Source organism: Tuber melanosporum (assembly GCF_000151645.1).
Source record: "Tuber melanosporum whole genome shotgun sequence assembly, scaffold_16, strain Mel28".
Classification (NCBI taxonomy): Eukaryota; Fungi; Ascomycota; class Pezizomycetes; order Pezizales; family Tuberaceae; genus Tuber; species Tuber melanosporum.
In genome coordinates, this window is record NW_003298819.1 from 478,801 (window position 1) to 504,348 (window position 25,548).

Here is a 25,548-nt window from a genome sequence, read left to right on the forward strand (position 1 = left end):
GAGCAGTGCTAACGTTTCAACAGACGTTGATAGTTGGGCATGCAAAGAGGGCGGTTTCGACACTGACGATGTTGAAGACAGATCTCACGATGCGAGCCATGAGCCATGAAGACGGGGGGCATGGTGTTGGAGCGTATTTCATTCTTTATTTCCTCTCTGTTTCCCTTGGTGAGTTGTTCGAAGGGGAGAGCAAGCTAGATTTGTTATACACGCCGGTTACGATTTTTCAAAGAAAAAAAGAAAAAAAATCCCTAAGTTGTATATATCATATTAGTTGACCTATTATACCACCCATGCCGTACTCCGACAACTTGGTTTACTCGGCGAGGCTAGAAGAAATAAATTAAGGCTCCATCCCCTCCACATAGGAGGTTTACAATAGTGAATAAATACACGTACGATGAGGGACCTGTAGCCAGATAATGCGGACATTCTTCGGGCTTCGTACTTGCGCGCCAACCAAGCTATTGTGCAACAGGCATTGGGTTTTGCTGTATGATACTGTATTTTTTTGTTCATGTGGACAATAACTTGATCCGCTCGCAGATGATAGTATGTTAATATCCCAAGCATAGCCTTATTACAGGTTAATAGCTTGGCCACAGCCAATAAAATATCAGTTCCATGTCTGTGCCGGGGAAATCAACCACAATTAACATGTCCCCTACATTCTCTTATTATAGGAAATCACCCACTCTACCATTTCATAATTCTCACAGGAGTGGTTGTTGAAAATCATTTGGGAATTGAAGTTGAGCTATATATTCTTGGCAATGCACTCCGACCACAGACGTCCCTCGCCATATCATACCAGGAATAATGAACCCTAACATGAGGGGCAGAAATTTGTATGGCAGATTGTCTGCGCACATCCAAGTGTCTATAGTAAATTCGGACTCAAATGTTCTGGCTCATTGCACCTGGTACAAGTACAGTACGTGCAAAAGCAGATGTCTCCCATTAGCAATGTCGTCGACGGACCAGAGCTGACTCCGCTGGCACATGCGGGTACGATATGATACCGGTACTCGTGAAGTCTGTGTGGGGGTCGGGGATGGGGGTCGGCATAGTGTGGCGCCGCCGTTCATATCATAGCTAAAACTTCAGCAAAAGCGGTACACCAGGGAAAACATTGCCCTAAGAGTATCTCTACTCGAGTATTTCTTCCCGTCTTGGTTAACTTTTAGTGAATCGGGTGCTTGGCCTCCAATTCAACAAAGCCATCAAAAGGAAGACCCTATCCGGGCTCTTGTTGGGCAATGGGAGGCTTATGTTTTCGGTACCGTAGCGTACTGTCCCACTAATTTTGACCCAAATCCATATCAACACCCTTCTCGGTATCTCCTTGCCCCTTGTATCCGTGGAATACGGCGCTCGTACATCTACCGCAACACCGGTAGATGATACCACCCCTCGATGAAAATGTTCCCATAAGCACATACCGGTATGCGGGTTAGCCTACAAAGCCCTCCTTCCCCTGGCACCGGTACTGTAAGTCACGATAGAGAGTGGTCGAATTCCTAACCACGTGGCAGTTACCCATCTGGCGCCCTGAAACTGTGAAATTCCTTATCAGGCACGTGAATATTATTTTGGAAAAATGTGAGTGCTCAGGATATTCCGGCAGACCCCAGTGCTAGGCCGTTTGCACTTTTTCCAAGCCAAGGACAGCTAACTGCAGCCCAATTTGGCTTGAGCGCGCCTGACAATGGATTTTGCTGTCTCCCGCCACCCGAAGGATGACAATTAGAGGGAGTCTGCATGCCCGGTGGACCAGATGCTACATGCTACGAGTAGATATCATATAGGCTTTTCAATCAGGAAGGAGGGGAGACTTGGTCTATCGGAGCAGGTACGGAAAGGGAAATTTACTCCAGGCAGATCAGAAGGGTTTGATGCGGGTGCAGGTAGGGAGAGTACCGTATATGTGCTGTTTATATCGTGGCCGTGCCGAGGTTCCTGCTGATTGTGGAACAGCGCGCAGTTCTAAATCTTGCAGCACGTCTCCGATGTGCTTCTCAGCTCAACGCAAGATTTACCCTCCACATAAATTTGCATTCCTAGTCACCCATACCAAGAAGCTCCATCTATATACAAATGTTGAGCCAAGGATCAGAGATGCTCGCGAGAGCTTATTGGAAGTCAATAAGATAGATACTATAGCTATGGCGCAGGAGTTTCGGGTACTGAAGAGCTTCTTGATAGCAAGGTGGATGGACAGTTAAGAGGGAGCAACAGGCTCAACGACAGCCTAGAAAGATCGGAGAAAGAGGACCGGAAAAAAGCCGCAGAAACCAGTTCATAAGGAACTTGATTGGTTTGGTATGGAGCAAAAACACTTGATTTAAACAGTTGAAAGAAGACGGTGTTAATGCCCGGCAGCCTTCAAAAGTATAGCCTATAGTTTGAAACCCTACGTTGAGCTGGTATCTTGAGTTGAGCTGAGAGGACCTCGGAGACATGCTTCAATATTTGGAACTGCGCGCTGTTCCACAATCGGCAGGAACATCGGCACGGTTACTATCTGGCGATAATCCGAAGTGGGAAGGAAGCTACTGTGTCGGCCACTATCATAGATAACGGTGCCCGACTTGCGATGATAGTGCGGTAGAGTGCGGTACTACCGGCATACTGTACCGTAGTTGGAAGGGGTGGGTTGGTTGAGCAGTTGGTTAGCATGATGGGTCAACCTACCATTCTCGGGAATTGTCTAAATTGGTTATTGCACTAGATGTTCGCAAGAACCAATGGGGAAAGACTATAGAGAAAGCCTTCTTTCTCTTTAACTAACCGTTTGGGTACTCGGGCATGGAAGTAAAAATCGAGCAATGCCGGGATATGAACAAGGAATCTCAGGAATCGTGAAGATCACCTGTTGGAAAAGACAGGGGAGTCTGGAAAGGCAAAAACCTGGAGTTGTTGCATCTTGATCATCATGAAAGCCAGCTGTTATATAATAACAAAAAGACTTGAAACTTCAAAGTACGAAATCGCAGATAACCCAAATTCCTTCCCCGCACCTAGATTCCTTCCCCCTGAGTCAATTTTGCCACTGAGTCCACCTAGTTTTGTATTATGAATACAGAGAGAGATTGGTTAAAAAAAAAAATTAATAAAAAAAAGAGCCGTAAGGAAGGAAAGAAAGAGGGAAGGAAAGGTGAAAACAGGTGAAAACTATGGTTACCACTTGGTATGACCACCATGGACAGCAATAAGATCGTGAATCTGCTCAGACATTGAGGACATATAGTTGGTAATCGTTTCTGGATCAAGGTTGTCCCATTCCTCGTTGATGGCTAGTTTGAGTTCTGGAAGGGTGATGGGTTGGGAATTATGCTTACTGATATTGTGCTTCATCTTCTTCTAGACTTCTTCAATGAGGGACATGTCTGGTAAGCTGGCAGGTCATAGGAAAAGATATGAGCCTATACCAATTTGATTGAGCTCATTGATGGTGTTTTTAGCTTGGTGAGCTGCAGCGCCATCTTGCTGGAAATTGATATATCCTGAGTGACTACCTTGCTGATAAAGTTGTAGCCACCATAGTACAAGAACAGGATGGATGATGGTGTTCAAGATATGTTTGAGAGGAAATTTTGCCCCAGCTATCCATTTCCCAAATCATGAGCTCCGACTTTTGACTGCCACAGATCGCACTCCAAACCATAATAGTTGTAAGTTTTTTAAACTTAGCTACAAGGCAATCTTCATCATACTCTTCACCTGCCTTACAAGTGACCTATACAGTACCTGATAATTCCCTGCAATTGAAGGCTGCCTTGTTGGAAAAGATCACATAACTAAAATTGTGTACATCTCAATCATGGAAATCCATAGTCCAATTGAGCCTGTTTTCTTTAGACTTTGTAACCAAAAATGGCTTGACCTGTGCTACATGCTGGTTGTAGCCCTGACTTTGGAAGATATGATGTAAGGATTGATCAGATGCTTTAATTCCCACTAACTTAGCAACCTCAGTCAGTTGAAGGCGGTGGTTATACGAGCTAGCTGTGGCAGTATCGATAAGACTGTGAATAAGTGAACCTGTAAAAACTGACTTATGACTACGCTAACTATTGGTATTTTGGATGTATGTAGTTGTGGCTGTACCATGGAGGTGGCAGTAAAGGCTTCCCATAGGTATGTTGTATTTCTCATGAAGCTGCTGGTAGGTCCAACTACAATAACGGAGATGTCTAATTGAATCACGAGTTGCAGGTATTATGGTTCAGTATGTTTTCTTCAGACTTAGAGTTTTGGGCTTATCATTTTCTTTCTCTCCTTCCAAGTCCTCAATTGCCTTTTAGATTACAGGTTAGATTAACTTTATTCTCAAGCCTGAGTCTATTACTTCAAATACTGAACTTACCTTTCTCATAGGTATAGGAGTTATTTCAAGTTCATATTCAAGTTGTTGATTGTGCCATTCAATGTACTCATCAAATGACACATCAGCAACCCCTTCGACAGAGCTCATAGTACTACTATTGGTAGTAGCAGGTAGAGATTTGGAGACTTGGGAATAGGCATGAGGAGCCATAGTGCTATATGATATCACTACTTGTGATAAACGGAACACTTATTTGACAAAGCCTATTTGCTTTGACAAAATCAACCTCTTTTATTTCTAACCTTCTCTCAAAACCTGATTCTTTTATTTTATCATTCTAACTTCATACCAGTCCAATACCAGTGATCATCAGTCTCATGTTATGTCTGCCCAGTATTGGTCTGGGTACTTGGTGTCTCAGGCATGCAGATCTTTTCAGCAATTCCGGCCAACTCAGCCGTCATGGCAACGGCAGGGTTCTCTGGAGAACTCGATTTTTACTTCCATGCCCGAGTACTTACTTACTCACGTGCTACTGTACTCAAACACGACTACAGATAACTTAGCATACAAGGGAGATAACGGACCGGTTCCAAAAAGGCTTATAGAGAGCATCTTCACAACTCAAGTTACAACGGAAACGAGGGAATCTAAATCCCATTCTCGAATCCCCCAGTCCCGATGAGTTCTCAGCACCCACCTATGTTCAATGCGGGGAGGGGAATCGGAAGAAAAAACCCCAACCCTAGCCCTGTCTGCGATCACAATGGCGTCTCATTATGATACCTCCACCCCGCGCATGCGCCCATATAGTTCCCATATAGGAAGCGAGGGCCAAACGATATGTGCGACACTGCAAGAGACTCGCTCCTGGAGCTGTACCGTAGGGTACTGTACAAGTTTGGGAGAAAGTTTTCTTGAGCGAGGGCCACTGCCGGTGTGTTGGTTGGTGTAGGGTTTGGACCCCCCTGCGGTGTTTGAAACACTTTTTTGGTTTTCGTCGCTCCTTTCTGTTTTCTCCTCGAGCGATGAGTTGTCAGGCCTTACGCTGTGGGGGGGAGGCATGTATCTGGGGGTTAGGCGGAAGGAATTTTCTCTCTTCCCGCCTTTTCTTTCCCTTCTATGGTGTGGCTCTACGTCGCTGTCCCCCACTTTTGTTCCCTATTCTAGCTGCGACCTACGCTGGTAAACGGTGCGGTATGATATTGTGGAAAGAGATCTTCGTGAACTCAAGATTTCCCTTTTCTTTTTCTTTTTCTCTTTTCTCGGGTCCTTTCTTCAGACATCTCAGCTTAGCTTAGTTTAGTTTAACTGGTACACGTGCCGTATTCCGGCCTGGTCGGTTCCGCTTGCGCACCTTGTCGGGTTGGACCCTGAAGTAATCCTAACTTAGCTTCCCCCCCATTCCTTTTCATCCCCCTCCCCCTGCTTCTACGAGTATTCTCCCCTCCCTCTTTATCTTTACTCCCACCCTCCTAGACTCGCTCACTCACCCCCTCCTCGACATCCTAGTGCTCATTTCAACCATGGCGCAAAAAACCACCCACGGCCTTCTTCCTTTGCTTCCACCCCCGACAACCTCTCAGTCGCCAACTGCAGCGCCCGCTGCGTCACGAAGCTCACGTGCATTTTCGAAAATCAAGTTCGGACTCCTCGCGGGTGTTCTAGCGATATCTACGTTTTGGGCGTATTCGTGCTCAGTAGGAGGATGTAATCATGGGGAAGCACCCGTGTTCGGGGGTGACGAGTGGGAGGATGACTACGCGGGAGTGAATGAAGGGATCTCAGGGAGGTTGGGGTATACCCTCGTTAAAGATATCCCCGCCGAGAGTATTCCTGGCCGTGGGAAGAGGGGAGTTAAGAAGGGAGAGGGAGATGATAAGAGGTTGATTATTGTTGGCGATATACACGGGATGTTCGATGAGTGTTTGACTTTCCCCCTCCCCTCCCCTTCTCCTGCATTTTTCGAGTTTGAGTTGGGCGTAGCTGACCGTGTGGCATATAGTCCAAAGTCTCCTTGACAAAGTTTCTTATGATTCTGAGTCGGACTACTTAGTCCTCGCCGGCGACATCATTTCCAAGGGGCCAGATAGCCTCGCAGTTCTAGACTTCGCGAGAAAGATTGGCGCGCATTGCGTAAGGGGTAATCATGAGGACAGGATTTTGCTACACTATCATGATATCCAGAGACGGAAGCGGAAGCATCATTTAGCGTCCGAAGATGAACCCGAGCCTGAAGAGGAAGAGGGGGAAGGTGGCGAGGAGGAGGGGGAGGGGGAGGAGGGGGAGTTTGGCAATATGGGGCTTGGGGTGGGCGAAAAAGAGTCTCCGAGTCTGAGCGTGGAGAGAAAATTGGCAAAATCTTTGTCCAAGAAGCAGGCTGAGTGGTTGGATGCTTGCCCGCTTGTGGTTCGAGCTGAGAAGGTTCCTGGGCTTGGACAGTATTATATTGTGCACGCTGGGTTGGTGCACGGTATCGGGCTTAGGAGACAGGTATCTACTGTATTTCCTATTTGGATATTCTGAGGACTATGCTGATTAGGTCTGAAGGACCCCGTGGCGATAATGACCATGAGAACCCTCAACCATCATCTCGTCCCATCGCCAAAACAGAACGGAATGCACTGGGCGAAGTACTGGAACAAAATGGAGAGGAGAGAAACCCATGGTCATACCACCGTAGTGTTCGCCCTCCATTTATTCACCCGAATTATGCCGCCAGACGCTGACACGGTGAATAGCTACGGCCACTACGCAGCCGAAGGGCTTGACATCCGCCGCTACACAAAAGGTCTCGACAGCGGTTGCATTCGCGGCAGGAGACTGTCCGCATACATCCTCAAAGCGAATAAAGGGGGAAGAGTAGAAGAGGATATTGTGAGCGTTAAGTGCAGAGAATACCTCGACTAGAACTGTCCTGCTTGATTAGATTTGCCTTGCCTGTTGTATAGATATGATACCTTTTCCTTCTATCCTTCCTTTATTCTTCTTGAGTGTTTCATATAGTGGACTGGAGGTTATATCGTTTGGTTTCCCCACCGTTCTTGTTTCCCTCACTTTTCTATTATTATGGACTGATGGATGTTGGCGTTCTTTTTTCCCCTCTTCATTTTTGATGCACGGTTCCGGGATGGTTGGCTTGCTTTGGCATTTTTTAGTTTTTCCCCTTATTTATTTGGGCCGGTTAGGTGCTCTCTTTTTCTGGGAGGAAGAGCGTAATGTCTGGCGTGGTGCTGATGCCGTATTTCATCGCCTAGCTGGGGATACCATTTACTGTTAGTATCGCGAGCATCGCGATTTCGAAAGGGGGCGGGTGGTAGTCGCGACACTGATGAATTTCTTACAATTAAACATTGATTCTTGTTTGGGCATAATTTTCAGTATTTTCATACTTGGTATGATACTTGGAGATTTTTGTGGCCGAATATGAAATGATGGAGGGTTCTAGGTTGATTGAATCTGAGACTTCTAGATTTATTATGATAGAGAAAGGTGAAAGCCCCACTTCCCGTGATCTAGCGCTTAGCAATCACACTAGATATTATGACTGGGGGAGCTTCGGGTACGTGCAGCTTGCAGCACGGGGATTGCGCCACAAGCTAGTACGGTAAGCCAGAACTTTCCGTGGCCATTTGAGGTTTGGAATCATTTTTCAGTCAAACACTGACGTCGGCAATCTGCTCTCTTTGTCAGCTTCCGTCTTGTCATCATCCATCCGTTTCCTTCCACGAACCCCCACATTCTCGCCCACCTCTTGTCTACCCTTCACAAACCTTCGATAACAGTATTGCAGCCTCTGCGTTTCTCACATAGTTCTTCGATAGATTATCCAAACAAAATGGGAGCCCCAAGCACAGTTCCCCACCATCCACCCACCTACGGTAGCAATGAGGCGTCGACTTCTTACACGAGGCCCCCTCCGGGCTATACTGGGGATCAGTCACCGCTGATGGGGACCCCCCGCAGTAGTGAAGATAACGTTCCTCCCCCCGTACTCTATTGCCCGCAAACTCCCACTTGCCGTTATTGACGAAATACCAGATCCCCGACGACTTCAAGTACTCAACCTCTGTAGCCGAGGCCACAATCGACATCCGCCATGCCTTCGTGCGAAAAGTTTATGCAATCCTCACGGTTCAACTTATCGTTACAGCAATTTTCAGTTCAATTTCCTTCTTCAACGACTCGTTCAAAACATGGATTCAAACGAACACCTGGATGCTTTTCATAGCGCTCTTTGGCTCTTTAGGATTCCTTGGGTTGACGTTCTGGAAGCGGCATTCCTATCCTATGAACCTGATCTTCCTCTCCGGATTCACTTTGGTCGAAGCTTATACCGTTGCCATCGTAACCTCTTTCTACGACTATAGGATTGTGCTTGAGGCTGTCATCATCACCGGCTTGCTTTTTGCCGGGCTGACCTTGTTTGCCATGCAGACTAAATACGACTTTTCAAGTTGGCATAGCTACCTCTACGGCGCGCTCTGGCTCCTCATCGTACTCGGGTTCGTCTCCATGTTCTTCCCGCATAATGGTTGGGTCGAACTTATGTACTCGGGCATCGCGGCTTTGTTGTTCTCCGCGTATATCTTGTTCGATACGCAGATGATTATGAGGAGGATGCATGTTGAGGAGGAGATTGCTGCGGCGATTGCTCTGTATTTGGATATTATTAACTTGTTCCTTGCGTATGTTTCCCTTCTTGATTTTGCGATTCCTTGACTTGGTTCTGGGCCGGTGCTAATATGAGTGGGGTTATAGTATCCTGAGGATTCTCAATAGTTCTAACGATAACTAAGATGGATCGTCTGTTGGGGGAACAAATTGGGGGATGGAGGAAGGGTGCCGGGTGAATAGGAGAAATAATCAGAGAATGGAGGAAAGGTGCCGGAATAATTAGGGAATGAGGACAAGGAGGAGGGAAAGCGCACAATCAGCCAGGATGGGGATTTGTAGGAAGGCTATGGACTGGGGGTAATGGGGTTGCTGCTTTGGAAATCAGCTTGTCTTTTTTTCTATCGTTTTATTTGGCTGTTCCAGTCGAACCGGTTTTTGTGATGGTGATGGTTCCTTTTTTTCCCCTTCTTCAAGCCAGTCTATGGTTTGGAACTTTTCACGATGTACCTTTAATCCATCCCGCTTTTCAGTATGCTCCTGGTCTGTTTTGCGTGAAAGTGTTCCATGGATGATTTCTCGTGAGGCTTAGCTTACCCAATATCGCGGCAGGCTCGAGGACCCACTGCGTCAGTCTTTCCACCCCAAGCGGAGAAGATAGTATGGTGGGGGACGTCCAAAACGTGGACTAGTAGGCGTTGCAAAATGTAATGCCCTACATAAGCAAAATAAGGGCTATTTCAGAACAGATTCAAATTGTAGAGGGCTATAGTGGAGGACTTCCCGTAAGCCTATCCCTTGGGCGGTCTGAGACAGTCAAAAATCGTCAAAGGCACATCATTTCCTAGTAGGGATGACGCTTTTCTAGAATGGGTGCAACAGTGTGGTTGTACAACAACCTCAACTCTTGTGGCCGGTCTTGAGATACATATATGATACTGAACACAAAGCAAGTATGAGCACCTTTAACGCCCAGTTCCGCCAATTCCCAATTGCCAAAGAAGTCGAGTATACCAAAGAAACCGACAAAGAAGCAGAGTGCAGCAAGCAAGCCGAGTATAAATGAACAAATTGCTCACACCCCCTACACCCCTCTCAGTCCCCGAATAGACCATAAGGGTGAGCCACTGTTACCCTGGGAAGGTTCTGATATCACAGTAGTTCAAATCTTTGAGCTATTTTGGGATGCGGAGGCCATTGAACTGCTTGTGGTCGGAACCAATACATATGCAGAAGAGAAAGGAGCAGGAGCAGAAACCCAACAGCGATGGAAAAGAGTTACCAGAAATGAGATAAGAGTATTCCTTGCACTCTTAATCTATATGGGGGCCCGGAGGGGTATGGAAAGTCAGGAGTTTTGGAGGTATAGGGGAGGAGATTCGATTCTTCGAATGATGTCGCTCAAGCACTTTAGTCAGATAAAATGCTATCTCCATATCTCAGATCCAAAGGAAACCTTGTCTCGATCCCATTGGCATTACAAATTAGAGCCATTAAATAGCCTAATTCAGAACAGATGCCAGCAATACTATCTTCCTTCCTCCAATGTCACGGTAGATGAGATGATGATACGCTTTGGTGGTTGTAGCCATCACACTTATCGAATGCCGAGTAAGCCAATTAAGGAAGGTTATAAGGTGTTCGTACTGTGTGATCTAGGCTACACCTATAACTGGATATTCGCTTCCTGGTCTGAATCATTTGCTGAGCTCATTCCTCAGGAAGGGCTTACTCCTACTGGGTCAGCAGTATTTCAGCTAGCAGCAGCCTTACCGTATACCTCCGGCCTTCACTTCAACATATATATAGATAACTATTTCCCATCTATTGCCCTGTTAGAGAGGCTATGGGAGTGTTAGGAATACCGAGATCCGATACCTAGGAACCACCCTAGGTAGGGTAACCTCTCCCGAAATCGAAATCTCAGGTCTCCAACACCCCCCTCCGGCCCCCTTACGGGGCCCGCGCGTCATCATACATATCAATCTAAGTTGCGTCCTGTGAGTATTATACCACAGAATCGAAGGTGTTAAAATAACACTGTATACGTCGCCGCCGTCGGTCCGACCAGATCCTGTTCGCAGGATATATAAGAGGGGACCTTCGGCTAGGTCTGGGAAGTATAACGGAGTGAATCCGTCAACTACCCAGAAAGTTACTAGGCTTCAAGAACGAGATATCTTTGGCATAGGCCGCAAGTAACAGGACGTATTCGAGCAAAGAGATGATAATGAATAGTAAAGGATCTTAATGAAAGACCAATACATTCACATCCACCCTACGATAACCAGAAGAGTCTGGAACTCCTGAGAATACTACCATCGAACCCAATGGAGTTCGAGGAGTGTTACAACTAGGTTCCGGTACATACTGCAACCGAGGGGGTGACTCCCAAACCGGTGACAGTAACCAGAATCCTATTACCCACGGTAACCAAGGATTACCGACCGAGGGATTATCTACCAACCCTATGGAAAGGCTTCCTGCAGGTAAGTAGGAAGTCCTCCGGAAAAGATCTATCGGTTGGGTATGGAGTTATGAAGAGTTGAAGTTAGACGACCTAGAAAGTCGGTAATAACAACTATCTTCGCAGATGCAACCCGCAGACGAAACTGATCATTTCATCGACAAGGGAGACGATTGGAGCCAACACAGTTCGACTTGAGAATTGGGCCAATTGTCTAAAAAGACTCTCACCATCGGATAATTACTATTGGAAACAGCATGACTTCCAAATAAGTCATATTATAATTATCAAAGAGGGTGTGATGATTTTCAGGGTCTCCAGGTGTTCGCACCTTGGAAGAAAACCCGACGTTGCGAGTTATATTGGAAAAAGGTACATGGTTGTATGTTAGTTAGATGTAGCCTGCGAACACTCAGACGCGGAATATAAATATCGAAGTGCCTCCCAAGCTTTAGACATCATCAAGCAACGGAGAAGAGACCTTAACAATATAATATTGTTCTTACAATTTTACTTTACTTTACCCTACTTTACTTCGCTCGTAGTAGTCATAAACGAAACGAGTGAAGTCTGAGCCTTCCTAGACAATCTCCGTCTATAAAAACAAATCTCGATCGGCCTAGACAACTCTGAAGTCTATCGGGTTGTCTCCGCCTAACAGGGAGGTAGGATTAGGTGCCTGTGGAACCGTACGAGTGAACCAGAAAGCATATCCCCCCCACCTGGACGATAAACGCCCCAACATACCATGGAATGAGGTTTCTGGAGGTTCAGCCTGCCCAAATAGTACTGTTCTGGCAGTTCAATGGCAAGACAACAGTGCTGTATACTTTCTCTCTACTATCTATACCCTTGAGGATAGAGTCATCTCTGAGCGCAAAAAGCCACGTCTTAGTAGTAGCAATGGTCCTGCAATTTGGTGGGTATTTGGTGTTCCCGAAAGGGCCAAGGTTCCAATCCCAGTAATCACAAACGATTATAACCAGTATAAGGTTGGAGTGGATATAGCCGACCAGTACCGCAGCTATTACTTTGCCCAGCTGAAATGTCTCCGAAACTGGCCCCCAATCTTTTATTGGCTACTCGACACTACAGCTATTAACTCCTACCTCGTGGCCTGGCAACTCCCTTCCTTCTCCAACTATCAGGGATGCTCTCATACCTTTCGTCTTACCTTGGTGGAAATGCTAGTTGCGAAATATGCTTCCAGTCAGGTTACCCGAAAGCCTAGAAAAGCCTATTACACTCCAAAGACCGGTACCCCTCATTACAGTAAGCAACAGCAAAGAACTAAGCTTCCTCCTCCCACTGGCTCTCCGGTAGATCACTGCTTTACCCGCATGTGAGACTCACCTGTTGGTTGTGCACAATGTCGATTTATGCTACGCAGTATGAATCGGAAAGGTGAAATACCCCAGCGCACCTTGTATGGATGCCTAGGTCCTGGCTGTGGCTTTGCTCTTTGTAAAGAATGTTATCACAACAGGCATGCTGGGCTTTCAAGTTCATCATAATAGTTTTTCTTTTTATCTAAAGCTGTTTTCAATCTATCAAGATCGAGTTATTGGTATTTGACAGAGTGCGCCTATGATCATTTGATATCGCTTGCCTGATTTCCAAGCGCCAAGCTTCCACTCTTAGTTTAGCGCCCATTGACGATTTTTGACTGTCTCAGACCGCCCAAGGGATACCGCCCGGATAGAACAGCAATTTCCGAATATTGTAAAATAGGAGAGGGTGTGTAAAAGTAGTGAATAGAAGGGGGGGCGACCCCCCCCCCTTCTATTCAGATCATCTACTTGTATTCCGATGAAATAGAATGTGTTTAAATGCAAGTGGGGAGACTAACAAGATACCACCTCTTCCAATATGGATATATGATGCAACTCTATCTAACAAGAAATCCAGTTATTGCACTAGCGCTTTAGTTTATTCCCAATGCAGCAAGTGAGGGAGCTGGCTGCAATCCTGCTGTCTATGGGAAGTCAGACCTTCTGTTCAGCTCTCTATTCCAATAGACCTCGATCCTGATAGACTCACGGGAAGTCCTCCAGTATGTGTTTGTCCTTAGATTCAGCATTTTTGAATAATATTAGGATAATATTATTATATAATAATATATCATGCCAAGTTCTGGTTAGCTCTGAAACCTCCCCAAACATATGAATTTGTATACTGTTAGTTTCGAAAGATGAAGGTAAATACAGCAATTTACGTTCTCAAGTGTTTTTTCTTTCTGCCGCAGTGCTTTCTTTAGTTCGGGGGCTTGTTATAGTACCGGTACTTCCTTCCAGGCGGCCTAAGCTTTCACTACGAGTAAAGTCGAACACCAGAAAGGGAAGTATGATACAATACAGCGCTACGGGATCAGCGAGAAAGCTTCAAGCGAATCACCTTTCTACGGGCCGGTCTGTCCGGCTTCACACTGAGGTGAATTCCCCTACCCTACCCCTACCCTATCGGGGCTTCTTCTTTCAGCACTGACATGGAGGGGTAGCTGCCCCAGGGGATTCTCGCATATTATTATGTGGGACACTTTGTGGGAAAACTACCAATGTGCGAATGCTAGCATGTGAAGTACCGACAGACTATCATACCCCAGACCAGTACAGTACGAGTGCACACACCATACAGGCGGACAACGCCCACAGTTCAACTCAACTCAACGCAGCTCCGCAGCTTTTGCTGTGCTGTTTTCTGTAGTTTGGGGTAGAGTTGGCTTGGCTAGGGATTGGTAATATGATAGGATGTGTCCAATCCAATAGATGGGTGGTACAGTACTGCATAGTAGTGCTGGACTTCTTCCTTTTTCCACAACTTTATGTAAGTTGATAATAGCTTGTAGATGTGTTTGGTGACCTGATGCTGCCGCCGCCGCCGATTTCCTGGATGCCACCACCGGCAGTGGTGGTGATCGTGTGTGTATTTACGCGATCTGATTTCGGTTGATGTTTTCTTTAGTGTCGAGATATCTGCACAGGGCTCTTCCTACCACACTGCTGTTTATTTCTCATCCCAATCCCGTGTGGTCTGGTCGTTAAGAACACACTCGCCGTCATAAGGGGTCTATGAAAGTTCGGTCCAAGCCTCAATATTTCACGGAGCTTCCCAACACTTCATCCCTCCAGGCGCCAAGGGAAGCAAAAGAACCCGTGTTGTTGTTTATACAAACCTATTCTCGGACCTTTGAGGATCCGCTCACAAATTTGTTCTCAGTACGGCAGGCCCAGTGATGTTCTTTTAGAATATCTGTTCAACGCTCACCGGCGTGCCGCGCATTAGTTGCGCCGGTAGAAAATTAGTACCTCTCAGCACGGTATTCTGCCGGGGCTGTATGCTATTGGATTTGATGACGATCGGTATTTCCAGAATGTTACTCAATAGTGCAGTGGTATTGGTTGAGGTTCGGAGGGGGGGGGGGTTGGCTTACAGCCTAGGGGTTCTTGTGAGCCTGGTGATTTACCGCGGCGAGTTTCTCGCTTTACTGATATGATCAGCCGCAATAGTTAACTTAACTGTAGTATAATTACACCTACATTCCCTTCTCGGGGCATATAAAGCTATTAGATATATATAATACCCCTGCTAGTGTACCGTCAGCTTGATTCCGGCAAGCCAGCTTGTCCTAGCAGCTATACACACCGGAATCGATTTGATTCAACCAAGTGTGCTCTTCCCTCAAGTTACCATCCTACCAGCATACCATAGTTCTTTCTATATATGTTCCAGAACAGTGGCATACCCCACCATCTAGAAAGTCTAAATGTCAGAACAACTCGACGTTGTTGTTACTACTGTCAAGATGTTAACTAACACTTTATGTCTCCTGACCAGCTTTCTGGTCAGTCTAACGTGCGCCTCGAGGGGTCATGGCGCCTTTAATAATACCTCCAGCGCTCCTGATATTTCTAATATCGCTGCCGTTGACAAAGTGCTTGTTGGGTCAATCATAAGAACCGAGCTGTCACCACTGCTGTCAAAATCAGGGAAAATATCACTCCCGAGTGACGGAGATGGTTGGGGACACAATAGCAGGAGGTATAGCCACTTTTAGGAGCCACCACTCGCGGCAGTGGTCATCGTTAAGAGCGAGGATGACATTCTCACTACGGTGTGCTCACTCCCGTCCCAATTTTAAGCCCATCAAGAAGAAAAAGTTGACTAGGCATCTGGGAGCGTAGATTAAATATGCCAAAGAAAGCAAGAGGACGTTGCTGGTGAAAGGGGGCGGAAATGGACTAGCGAAGATGAGCCATCTGCAAGATGTCATCTTGCTTGATCTCAGCGAAATGAATAAAGTCACCCTCAACATGAACGCCAGGACAATGACAGTTCAACCGGGAGCGAGGGTCGAGGAGATGATAGAGGAGATAGCATATAAAAAGTTTCGCTCTCGTGAGGTTTTCTTTTTCTTTTTTTCTTTCACAAACCCGTTTGCTCGTATATGGGCTAACTTGCTATCATAGCATTCCCCACAGGTGACTGCGTGGGTGTAATCGGAGCAACACTCGGCGGCGATCATGGTGTATTCGACGGGGAATACGGGCTCATGAGTGATAACCTGCTCTCGGTGGACATGATCACGGCAAAGGGTGAAAAGATCTTTGTCAACGCGACCGAGAACCCAGATCTCTTCTGGGGGATCAAAGGTGCGGGAAACAACTTTGGTCTTATAACGGAGGCCACTTACCGTGTATACCTCAAGACCACGCTTTTTCACTTTACCATTGAGGCCAATTACTCTCCAGATAGTCTGGAGCAGCTCTTCAAGGCGGTGAATGAACCAGATGTGTTCCCCGGGTCCAGTTCTACAGTCTACTTCCTACCCGACAGACGCGGCCCCCAGAACGATGTAACCCCCCCCTTCTCCCTCCCAATATAATCAATCCCACCACTAACAAATGTCGGGGGGGGGAAAGCCCAACATCCTCTTCGTCTTTATCTACCACGGAAAGCCAGGTCCGGCAAAAGAGGCATTCGAAAGGGTCTATGGCCACATACCCAGAACAAAAATGACGGAATTCCCAACAAGGTACTCGAGACTGAACACCGAAACGGGGAGCTTGATCCCCCTGCTCGAGTGCAACCCCGAAGGTTGGGGGTACGAGTACCGAAAGAACCAGTTCTCCGTTAGCATGAAGACTCTCGACCCAGGTGTCATAGCACTAGTGTATGATGAGTTTTCGAGCTTTGTTAGGAGCCACCACGTGTATTATTCTTCTATTGTGAAGTTTGAGTCCACAAGGATGAAGAGGGATGACACTGCTATGGTTGATGCGTATGCACACAGGGACCAGAGGCATCATGCGTATGTTCCTACTCTACTCTACCCCGCCCTCTCTCAAGAGCTTGGAAGGTTCGTCCAACAAAAGGATAACAGAACTCTCCTCCTCAGCTACGACGGGGAAATCAACGACGCCATAGCAACAGAATTCAGATATAAGATTAGAGAACTCCTGCAGCACAACACCGGCAACAATGTACCCCACGTCTTGCCAAACTACGCTCGTGGAGATGAGCCCCTCGGCGCTCTTTATAGGTACGACATGGGAAGACTCAATAAACTTGACGCGCTGAAAAGGAAATACGACCCAGAGCAGTTCTTCAGTGCAATGACCCCAATCCCTCTGGAGCTTCCGGAAGACGTCCTCACTCAAACAGAGAAGGACGATAATAGGTTAAAGATCCAGGAGGTTCTCGACGGGAAGAAGAATCTGATGGATGGGATGGAAGAAGCGGAACAACAGGCAGAGAACGCTCCGGAGACTGCAGGTGGGAGCTCCCTTGTAGCCAAAGAGGGGGAGGGAGAGCCAGAAATTATAGACGCAAAGCCAGAGGAGCATACTCCGGCACGGACAGAGGGAACTAGACAGGAGGTTGGTCCTAATAAACTGTAAGTTTTTTTCCCTTTCACCAGTTTCCGTTTCTTTGGATACCACGCAAATACCATGTATCCAAAATGGTTGTATTTTTGAGGAGGTTCGCCGGGTTTAGAGTGGGTTTGGGTATTGATGCCACATCTGGTGTGAGCTCTGCTATCACGGTTTCACGGTTTCACGGTTGGAGATTGATACGCATGAATCTGATTGAAGCACTGCCGACTATGCGATATGGGGATCTCAGAAAGCGCTGTGAAATGCTCGATATTGGGTTTGTAAACTTGATCTGTATTTGCGCAGAGAGCCGTAAGTGGCTTTTAGGGAGTGTTTAGCTGCCATAATTTGATTTTTTTGAAAGCCGCCACTCGAGATCGTGTCCCGGCAACTTTAACTTAGATTATTATGATAATAATATTATTATGATACCTATAAATCCAAGTGTGATATCATATGATAATATTATCATACATAGATGTACCCGTCACGTGCTTTATCTAGGCCCACTGCGGCGGGAAGGTTCAGGCCCTGTTCGGGATGCTACGATACAAATATCGCTATATTTCCACTTTTATGGCATTTTCTGTGATAAATATATATATAAACATGGCCTTGTTAGACATGCTATGATACAAGTAATATTATGATATTTTTAAATTGCAATATTTTTTAAAAAAGTCATTTTAGGTATATAGCTAACAAAAGAAAGGTTTTTCGTATGATATGGTATCATAATATGATATTACACCATTAGATGAACTTATATGATGTGTTATCTTGACCCAAGCCCTATTTATTTGTTATTATTGCCCTTGTTAACATGATAAACATCTATGTGGGGAAAAATATGATGTAAAAATATGGCACTGCCAAACGCAAATATTTCTAGGAAAATAGCATTTTTCCATTTTAGAATAAATAAATAAATGCCGTTTTCAGGAAATATCGCAATATATTTATATCGGTATATGCCGAACAGGGACTCAGCAAATTTCCCTTATCATGCTTTGCGTGACGTATATATATATCTATCGGCCTCATTGGTAATGGTATAGTGATAATGTAAGTTATAGCTGCCAAAACGTGATCTCAAATCGCCATTCAGAAACCAAATCACGAAGCCAAACACCCCCAAGTTAGTATCGAATCCTGAATAGTACAATACTTCGGAAATCACTACTATCCATAACATTCAACCTTTATTTAATAACATAATGTAAGCATCTTATTGTAGAAAAAGTTATTTAGAATAACCTTATATATATAACTTGTGCTAGCAGTTGGGCAAAAGATATCCACTAACCCACCCAATAATACACTCTTCCATACGTCCACTTCCAGAACACTCAAGCACCGTATGCATCCAGCAGCCTCTTTTTGGCAATGGTTTTCCAATGCTTTGAAACGTTTTGTCCGAGTCTCTTGAGCCCTATAAGAGCGTTCGTCTCCGCAACAATGGCAGCCCAATCTGCGCCAGCGGTCAATATCTCAAAAATTACCCCAATCTCACCTGCAGTTATACCCCCTCCTTCTGCTGATTTGCCCTGCCCTTGGGGGGACTCATCTCCGTCGTTTTGCACCTTAAGGTCCTTTTTAGTTGACTTTTTAGGGCGTCCTCTGGGCTTCGCCGGGGATGGCAATGACGCCTGATAAGGATAAGGTTAGAGCACCCAGAGCTTACGTTATCCGAGAATGAAGGGGAAAAAGGAAAGATGGTGGAGCAAAATACCTTCACAAGAGTCGTGTGGGCTCCCTTTTTCTTTCCTCCACGTTTTGGCTTTGGTTGAGGCCTCCCCATGGAAGCCCCACCTCCGTCATTTGTGCCAGTATCTTCGACATCGGTTACTTCACCTCTTCTTTCACACCCCTTAGCATCTTTTTTTGCTCTGGATTTCTTCGGGGGTTGGCGGTGGAGTTACGCCTGGAATGGATTTCCCAGTTGTTGACTTTCTCTTCTTTAGAGAAGGACCGGGACTTGGCGATTCCTATAATGCATGAAAAGTCAGTCAAACATTGAAGGGTGATCATGGCCAAAGCATACAGAAATTTGGGCGTACCCCCTCATCCAGCAGTGCTGCTCGAGCATCACCCTCACCAGATCCATCATCCGTGGACCTGCTACTATCTTCATCCTCCCCCCTCCTCTCTTTCGTTTGGTGTTCTCAACTTCGGTAGTCTCAACAACTTCGGTGTTATCAAGCTTGTTGGAGGGCTCCTTGAAAGTTTCTGCCCGTTCTTCTTCCTCTTCGTGGTCTGAGGACGAGCCTTCATCTTCTGACTCCGCGTCATCTATTGGGATGTCAGTTACTTCCCCCCCGGACCCAACGTCGCCACTTGATTTTTCCTGTTTTTCCTCTATTGAAACCAGAGCATCAGCTTAGGGCTTTTTCGTACCCTGAATTGCTTTGCTAATTGCCTTTGTAGAAGCTGAAATCTTCTGCTCGACGGATATTTAAGTTATATTCCCCACCAAGTACAGAAGGGTGAAACCCGGTAGTTACCTCGACAACTCCTTCAGCATCTGAGTCAGACTGTATGATAGTTCTGTTAGCACCTAGACTCGAATGGCTAGACGAGATTACCAGTCACCCCTGTCAGTTCCCTAGTAGCAGGGTCAAGCATAGCTGTGTCCTCCTCTCCAGAAGATTCGTTGGGGCTCAGGAATTCGGGGATTTCCTTGGATTGATTCGGTCAGTCAATCACGTCCAAGACAGAAGTGCCCACAGAGACTTGGTAATAAAAGTATTTTGCAACGCGGAAAACTAGAATAATAAGTCGAGCTAACCTGCTTGGCCATGATAGCAGATAAAACGGTCTTATCGGTGATTGTAAGGAACCTATCAAAAGAAGATAGTAGTTGTGGAGTAGCGTATACGCCCGATCATCTCTTGATGGAAAGAAAGTGAGGTGGCTCCTCGCTCTTATAAGACATTATGGATAGTTTAACTAGAAATAGGAGAGAACCTTATTGTACTGTTTGCTAAACCCAGAGAGTACATGGATGATGACGTCAGCTGCCACCGAGCTCCAAAAATGATTTGAATCTCTTGGAAATTTGATTTCTATTGTTGTTGGGGTTTATGAGACTGAATTTTACTGTACAATTTGAATGGTTGTGATGCTATATAGGCCATTTCCACTCCATCAGTGATTAGCAATATACAAACTTCCTCTAGAGATGCAAGAGTGGAGCTAAGAGACTGAAGACAAAAAGGGCTTGGGCACACAATCCTACCAACACAATTAATCTGTAGAAGAATTCGCACAGACCCACACCGATAATAAGAGGAAGCTGTACCCAAACGGTTTGTAATTCGTACAATCAATAGGGCGTTACATGACAGTGGAGCCAGCCCTACCCTGCTGCACGACTTTGACCATAAAGACTAAACCAGAGTTGCTTCACACCATAGATTCAAACGCATAACAGTACCATAATATTATTATAATCGGTGAGACTGGCTGTCCACTGACCCCCATGAACCTTCTACGCCACCAACTGCTTGAGGGAATCTACTCAGAACAAGAATACAATTCCCAACTATGGAGTTCCAATGAGAGAACGATATCAGTACCCACCGTTAGAGTACAACCATGAAGAGGGAGAAGCCCCACCACTATCTCGGACAGGTCCCGCTACTACTATGATACATTACTAGTTTCCGATCATGCTGCGTGAGTCCAAGCACTGTGATCAAATCAAGTGTGCTGGACTCTAGCGAACCCATTTTCCAGATTCAAATGGCTTCACTTTCTATCAGTTCTACATGCCTCGTATGTCTGTTAATCATTAGTGAAATTGAAGTTTAGTGGCTCAAGCGTTCCTTATCCTCATACTCACTCACTCGGGAAAAAATTCGGCTAAGGTTCTAAATCTACGAGCGGAGCCTCATCAGGTGGGGGTGGGGGTTAAAATAAAACCCTAACCCCACCCAGAAGTTGTCCTTTATAAGCTTCGGCTCCAAGACTCATTCCGCATCTCCATCCCCAGCCACTCGGAACAAGATGTCATCCACAACCAATCTTCCAAACGCTCTCCAACCATTGACCGATCACCTCAACGCCATCCTCTCGAATCCCTCTGACACGCCACTCGACACAGGTCTCGTAGAGACCTTCACTGCACAGCTTACGGGTTTGTCGATATATTGCAGCACTACTCGGGCTGGCTGGCTAACAACTTGATTTAATAGAAGGCCAGTTAAAACCCCTTATTCCTTCGTTGGTTCCACTTATTTCATCTACGTTGTTTGTTCTCCGCGAGGATCCCTCGCCCCTGACGACGCTGCTACGGAGTTTATTGTCGACAGCATCCTTCACCGAGATCCTCCCACTAGCGACGCCGGAAATCACGCTACAAACACTGTCTACACCGGTACCACCAATTCAACATCTGGGGATTTCACTACTCCAAAAGGCGACACATGCAGTCTCAGACGCTGGGATTATCGCCTCATGGACGGATGTCATCAAGAGGCTTCTTGAGCTTATGTTAGCTTCTGAGGATCCGGGAATATCCTCTAAATCGCTGGATCTTCTGCTAAGCTTGCTCAAGGTTGATTCGCCCAAAGCCAATGGAACCGGCCTGGTTTGGCGCAGGATATTGGAAGATAGAGGGGTTTATGAACTATTCTTTAAATTGTGTTCCTGGGATGGGGATGCCCTCCCCGGGGGGAAGCGTGCGAAAACAGAAGGGCAGGGAAGATTATTGGAATTTGTCGCGAAACTGGCCGAGCTGGATTTTGATGCTATCGTAGTTTCTCGATTTCCCGAGATCGAGGGGAAATTCAGCATTAGTGCAGAGGATCCGTGTCAGGGGCTACTAGACTTTGCTGCCAGGCACGCGGTTCGGGTGGATGACGATGTTATGATGCATATGCTCTTGTTAGATTTTTATGCCGCGCTATTGAGCTCTGCTGGTTCCGCCTCAGAATCTGCTGAGAGGCCTCTGGATTACCTCCGTAAATCCGGGCTCCACAAGTCAACTATCGGAAGATACTTGGCACCAGAGGCGTACTCAGATGATTTTCTCATTCAAGGTTTCCTCGAGTCCAAGGCGGCCGAATACATAGCTACGTTCGCCTCGCTACATCCGAAGGAGCTTCTCGCCGAACCTACGCCAGAAATCCCTGACATTAGGCAGCCAAAAAGAAGGCGCACGTCGGATACACCACCACGTGCCGAGCCCAGACCACTAACCCAGGCTCTCCTCGAGAGAATCCAATTTCGTATAGAGGAGTCTGTGCAACACCCACACTCCCCATCGTTAAGAATTCTCACATCTCTTCCACCCAGCCTCCTGATTGCCTCCTATCCTTCCTCTGTTATTTCTAAGATACCCCTATCTCCACCCCAGGCCGCACATATTAGCACGCTTTCGAGCCTATTCGCTACTAGAGAGATCTACTTCGCATATTCTGATTCCCATCCTGAGCTCTGGAAAACCTTGTTGAGATACGCTTCGACACCTGCCCTCCGCAACGAAGCACTAGCAAGTCTAGATCTTATTAAAAAGCTAAGTCAGAACGGCGTTTGGGGGCTACGTGAAGTTCTGGAGTCTCCCGGGGTGATGACATACTTGATAACTCCTAACTCAAGATACGCTGCCGGTGGCGGTGACCCTGAGAGCTCAGCTTTCAAAATATCGGTCAAGAAATGGGAAACTTTGAATGCTATAGAGAGGGTTCTGGGTGAGTGGATGGATGAAGTTCCTGGTGCTACAGGGTGGGGGGTGGTTATAGCGGAACGGACGCGGATTGGTGTTTGGGGGAGCAGAGCGGGAGGGGAAGTTGCTACCGCTGAGATGTAGTTACTATTATTATTTCGGCTACATTGTTTCCCCCTAGCTAGGCGCAAATTCCACAGGCGGTTCTCTTTTGAGGTACCGGTATCAACACTACCGCCCTCGTCCAAATTCCTATTCTATAGGTCACAAAGCAGTTACGCCTGACCTGGAAACCTTCTCATACATCCTAGAAAAGTTTCTTTGGCCGGATGCAACGCCCCTAATGTAGGTAACACCAACCAAATTTTGACCGCAACCAACAGATTTTGAGTGGCATAAGTACAATTTGGTTGTGGGCGCAGGCGCTAGTACCCGCATATCCATACTGTGCACCAATTACCCTTCTGCTATAGTCTGCACGTGAGTTAGAACCCTTGGACACCTAACCCAGCGTAACCAGTCGAAGGCTTTGTGAGCACCACGAGTTCATGGGTTCCCTGTTCATCAACAGACAGTTTCATCAGGTAGTAGTACTCGTACAGTTGTCTACCAGCAATAAGGAGTCCACTCAGGCCGACAAGACACCACAAACCCCACCCCCACATCCTCCAATCCAGACCCAGATATCGCGTGGGATTTACCCCCGCCCACCACGCATCAATAACCCATGGGACGGAGTACGGTAATACAGTAAATTTCCTGAAGGTCGCGTTAAAAGGGGCCCAAAACTACTTCTTCTCTTTCCAGAACCCGATTACGCAACATAGTTCGCCGGAACGCCGGAACGAAAGTCTCTGGAGATTTAGACGCTTTCTTGCCATGGAATGTGCAATGTATGATGAAGTTGGTGGCAAACGTGCCCCACACGATTTTCCACGCAAAAAGAGCACCGATTTTAGATACACGCCTAACCTATTTGGATGGGAAAAAGTTCCAGTAATTCTTTCTCTTGACAGAGATTTTATAACAGCTGAGGGGTTCACATACGGTAGCTAAATCCCATACTAACTTTATAGAATTGTTCTATACGAAAGTTTCATCCAAAAGCCTGAGCTCTGAAGGGAAGGAAGGAAATATATGCCAAGGCAGCCAATTTGTATCATAATTATCATATGGGATTTTGAACATGATAGCAACAAAACCACTAGAGTATCACAGTAGGCCAACCCCTTGCTTCCCCCCCCCCATGTCAGCGTTTAGGAGTGTCGATGAAAACTGAGAAATTCGTAACGCTAAACTCCCCATGGGCTCATACTATTAAGAGTTTGTTATATTTGTTTCTAGTAGCCACTTGAAAATGAAAACCTGAGGGGGCACGTTTCTTTTGTTGCCAAGATCGCACTTTACGAGTGAGTAGAGTACGGTACGGTACTCGGGGCAGGGATCGGGTTTCTGAGCAGTAGGTATTAAAACAAAAAAGCTTTCTCTACCGCGATCCTTTCCATTTTGGGGGTGGAGACTAGTTATGCTTTTGCTACTTTTATGTGGAGACTATGGATGAACTACCGGCAGTGGGTACCGGTACTCGAGTACTAGCACAGTAACAGACGACCATAGAGGATTTTGGAAACATTCTTGCCCAGGGAAATAATTCCATGGAGGTTATTCAAGAATTGAAGTCTTGACCGATTGAGCCATGAGGATTTAAAAAGAAAATCAGTTTCTTAAAAAGTCTTGATGCTACAAGTAATAAAATTTTGTGGGGAAAGGGACGCCTCTTCCGAAAAGGAAAATTTTCAATATGACTAAGCATATGAAAAAAGGAAACATCTGCAGCCCCCTTTGTCTAAACCAGATCCTGTCATAGCACACACAGCCTTGCTCCACTATTTTTTATTTTTTATTCAGCGCGGGCAGTGGACATGCTTCGTCGTAGTGCTAATTAAACAGAGTGCCTCTGAAAGAAGAAAAGAATGAAAGAAACAAGGACTCGCGACCTTTTTATAGTAATGGCTGGTTTTTCGCAGCCTTTGGGAAATCCTCGAGAAGCTCACCATAGCACTACCAATTATCATACCCCCGCTCCACCCCCTTTTAAGATACCATACCTTGGAACCCGGCTTCCAGAACCCAATGGTTTTCTCAGCCCTTCTTTTCTTTCTTCTATTCTTCCTTCCTTCTTTCCTTTAAACCCCATCTCTTGGCCAAAAACACATCCACATCCCTCCCATTAAAAATACATCCACATCTCCCATTAAAAACACACCCATATCTCCCATTACGATCCCCCAAACCCAGATCTAGATAAAAAATAATTAAAAATCGACCCACTTCCATTACATTTAACCCAATAATTACAGTATACTGCTCGTCGACCAGCAGCAGTTTTTTTCTTTCCCTAGTTAACCTTGGTGACCCTCCCGTCGCACACACCCCCGAGTCGTGTCTTATGCACGCCACGGTACAACCATAACCACCAGGAACGCGACGCAGGTACCGTACAGTACTAAGCCATGCCCGTACGTGCTCTTTCGGTTCCTGTCAATCCCTTTTCTTTTCTTCTCTAGCCCCCCCCCCCGGGAACAATAAACGAAAT

At 46.2% G+C, this 25,548-nt stretch overlaps 4 protein-coding genes; 3 read left to right on the forward strand and 1 right to left on the reverse strand.

Moving 5' to 3' along the window:
* The first annotated feature begins 5,767 nt into the window (after positions 1–5,767).
* GSTUM_00004898001 (uncharacterized protein) lies at positions 5,768–7,774 on the forward strand. XM_002836742.2 has 5 exons: positions 5,768–6,256; positions 6,336–6,543; positions 6,664–6,823; positions 6,881–7,014; positions 7,072–7,774. The coding sequence occupies exons 1-5, from the start codon at positions 5,857–5,859 to the stop codon at positions 7,238–7,240; spliced, it is 1,071 nt and encodes a 356-aa protein (XP_002836788.1). The 5' UTR covers positions 5,768–5,856; the 3' UTR covers positions 7,241–7,774.
* Positions 7,775–7,974: 200 nt separating this feature from the next.
* On the forward strand, positions 7,975–9,479 carry GSTUM_00004899001 (uncharacterized protein). XM_002836743.2 has 3 exons: positions 7,975–8,309; positions 8,372–9,018; positions 9,092–9,479. The coding sequence occupies exons 1-3, from the start codon at positions 8,169–8,171 to the stop codon at positions 9,126–9,128; spliced, it is 825 nt and encodes a 274-aa protein (XP_002836789.1). The 5' UTR covers positions 7,975–8,168; the 3' UTR covers positions 9,129–9,479.
* An 8,988-nt stretch (positions 9,480–18,467) lies between these two features.
* Positions 18,468–20,209, reverse strand: GSTUM_00004900001 (uncharacterized protein). XM_002836744.2 has 2 exons: positions 19,017–20,209; positions 18,468–18,933 (listed from the first exon to the last, which is right to left on the reverse strand). The coding sequence occupies exons 1-2, from the start codon at positions 19,083–19,085 to the stop codon at positions 18,634–18,636; spliced, it is 369 nt and encodes a 122-aa protein (XP_002836790.1). The 5' UTR covers positions 19,086–20,209; the 3' UTR covers positions 18,468–18,633.
* Positions 20,210–21,292: 1,083 nt separating this feature from the next.
* Positions 21,293–23,223, forward strand: GSTUM_00004901001 (uncharacterized protein; the record flags this gene model as incomplete). XM_002836745.2 has 2 exons in its annotated part: positions 21,293–21,422; positions 21,481–23,223. The coding sequence occupies 2 exons, from the start codon at positions 21,293–21,295 to the stop codon at positions 23,094–23,096; spliced, it is 1,746 nt and encodes a 581-aa protein (XP_002836791.1). The 3' UTR covers positions 23,097–23,223.
* Between the last annotated feature and the right edge of the window lie 2,325 nt (positions 23,224–25,548).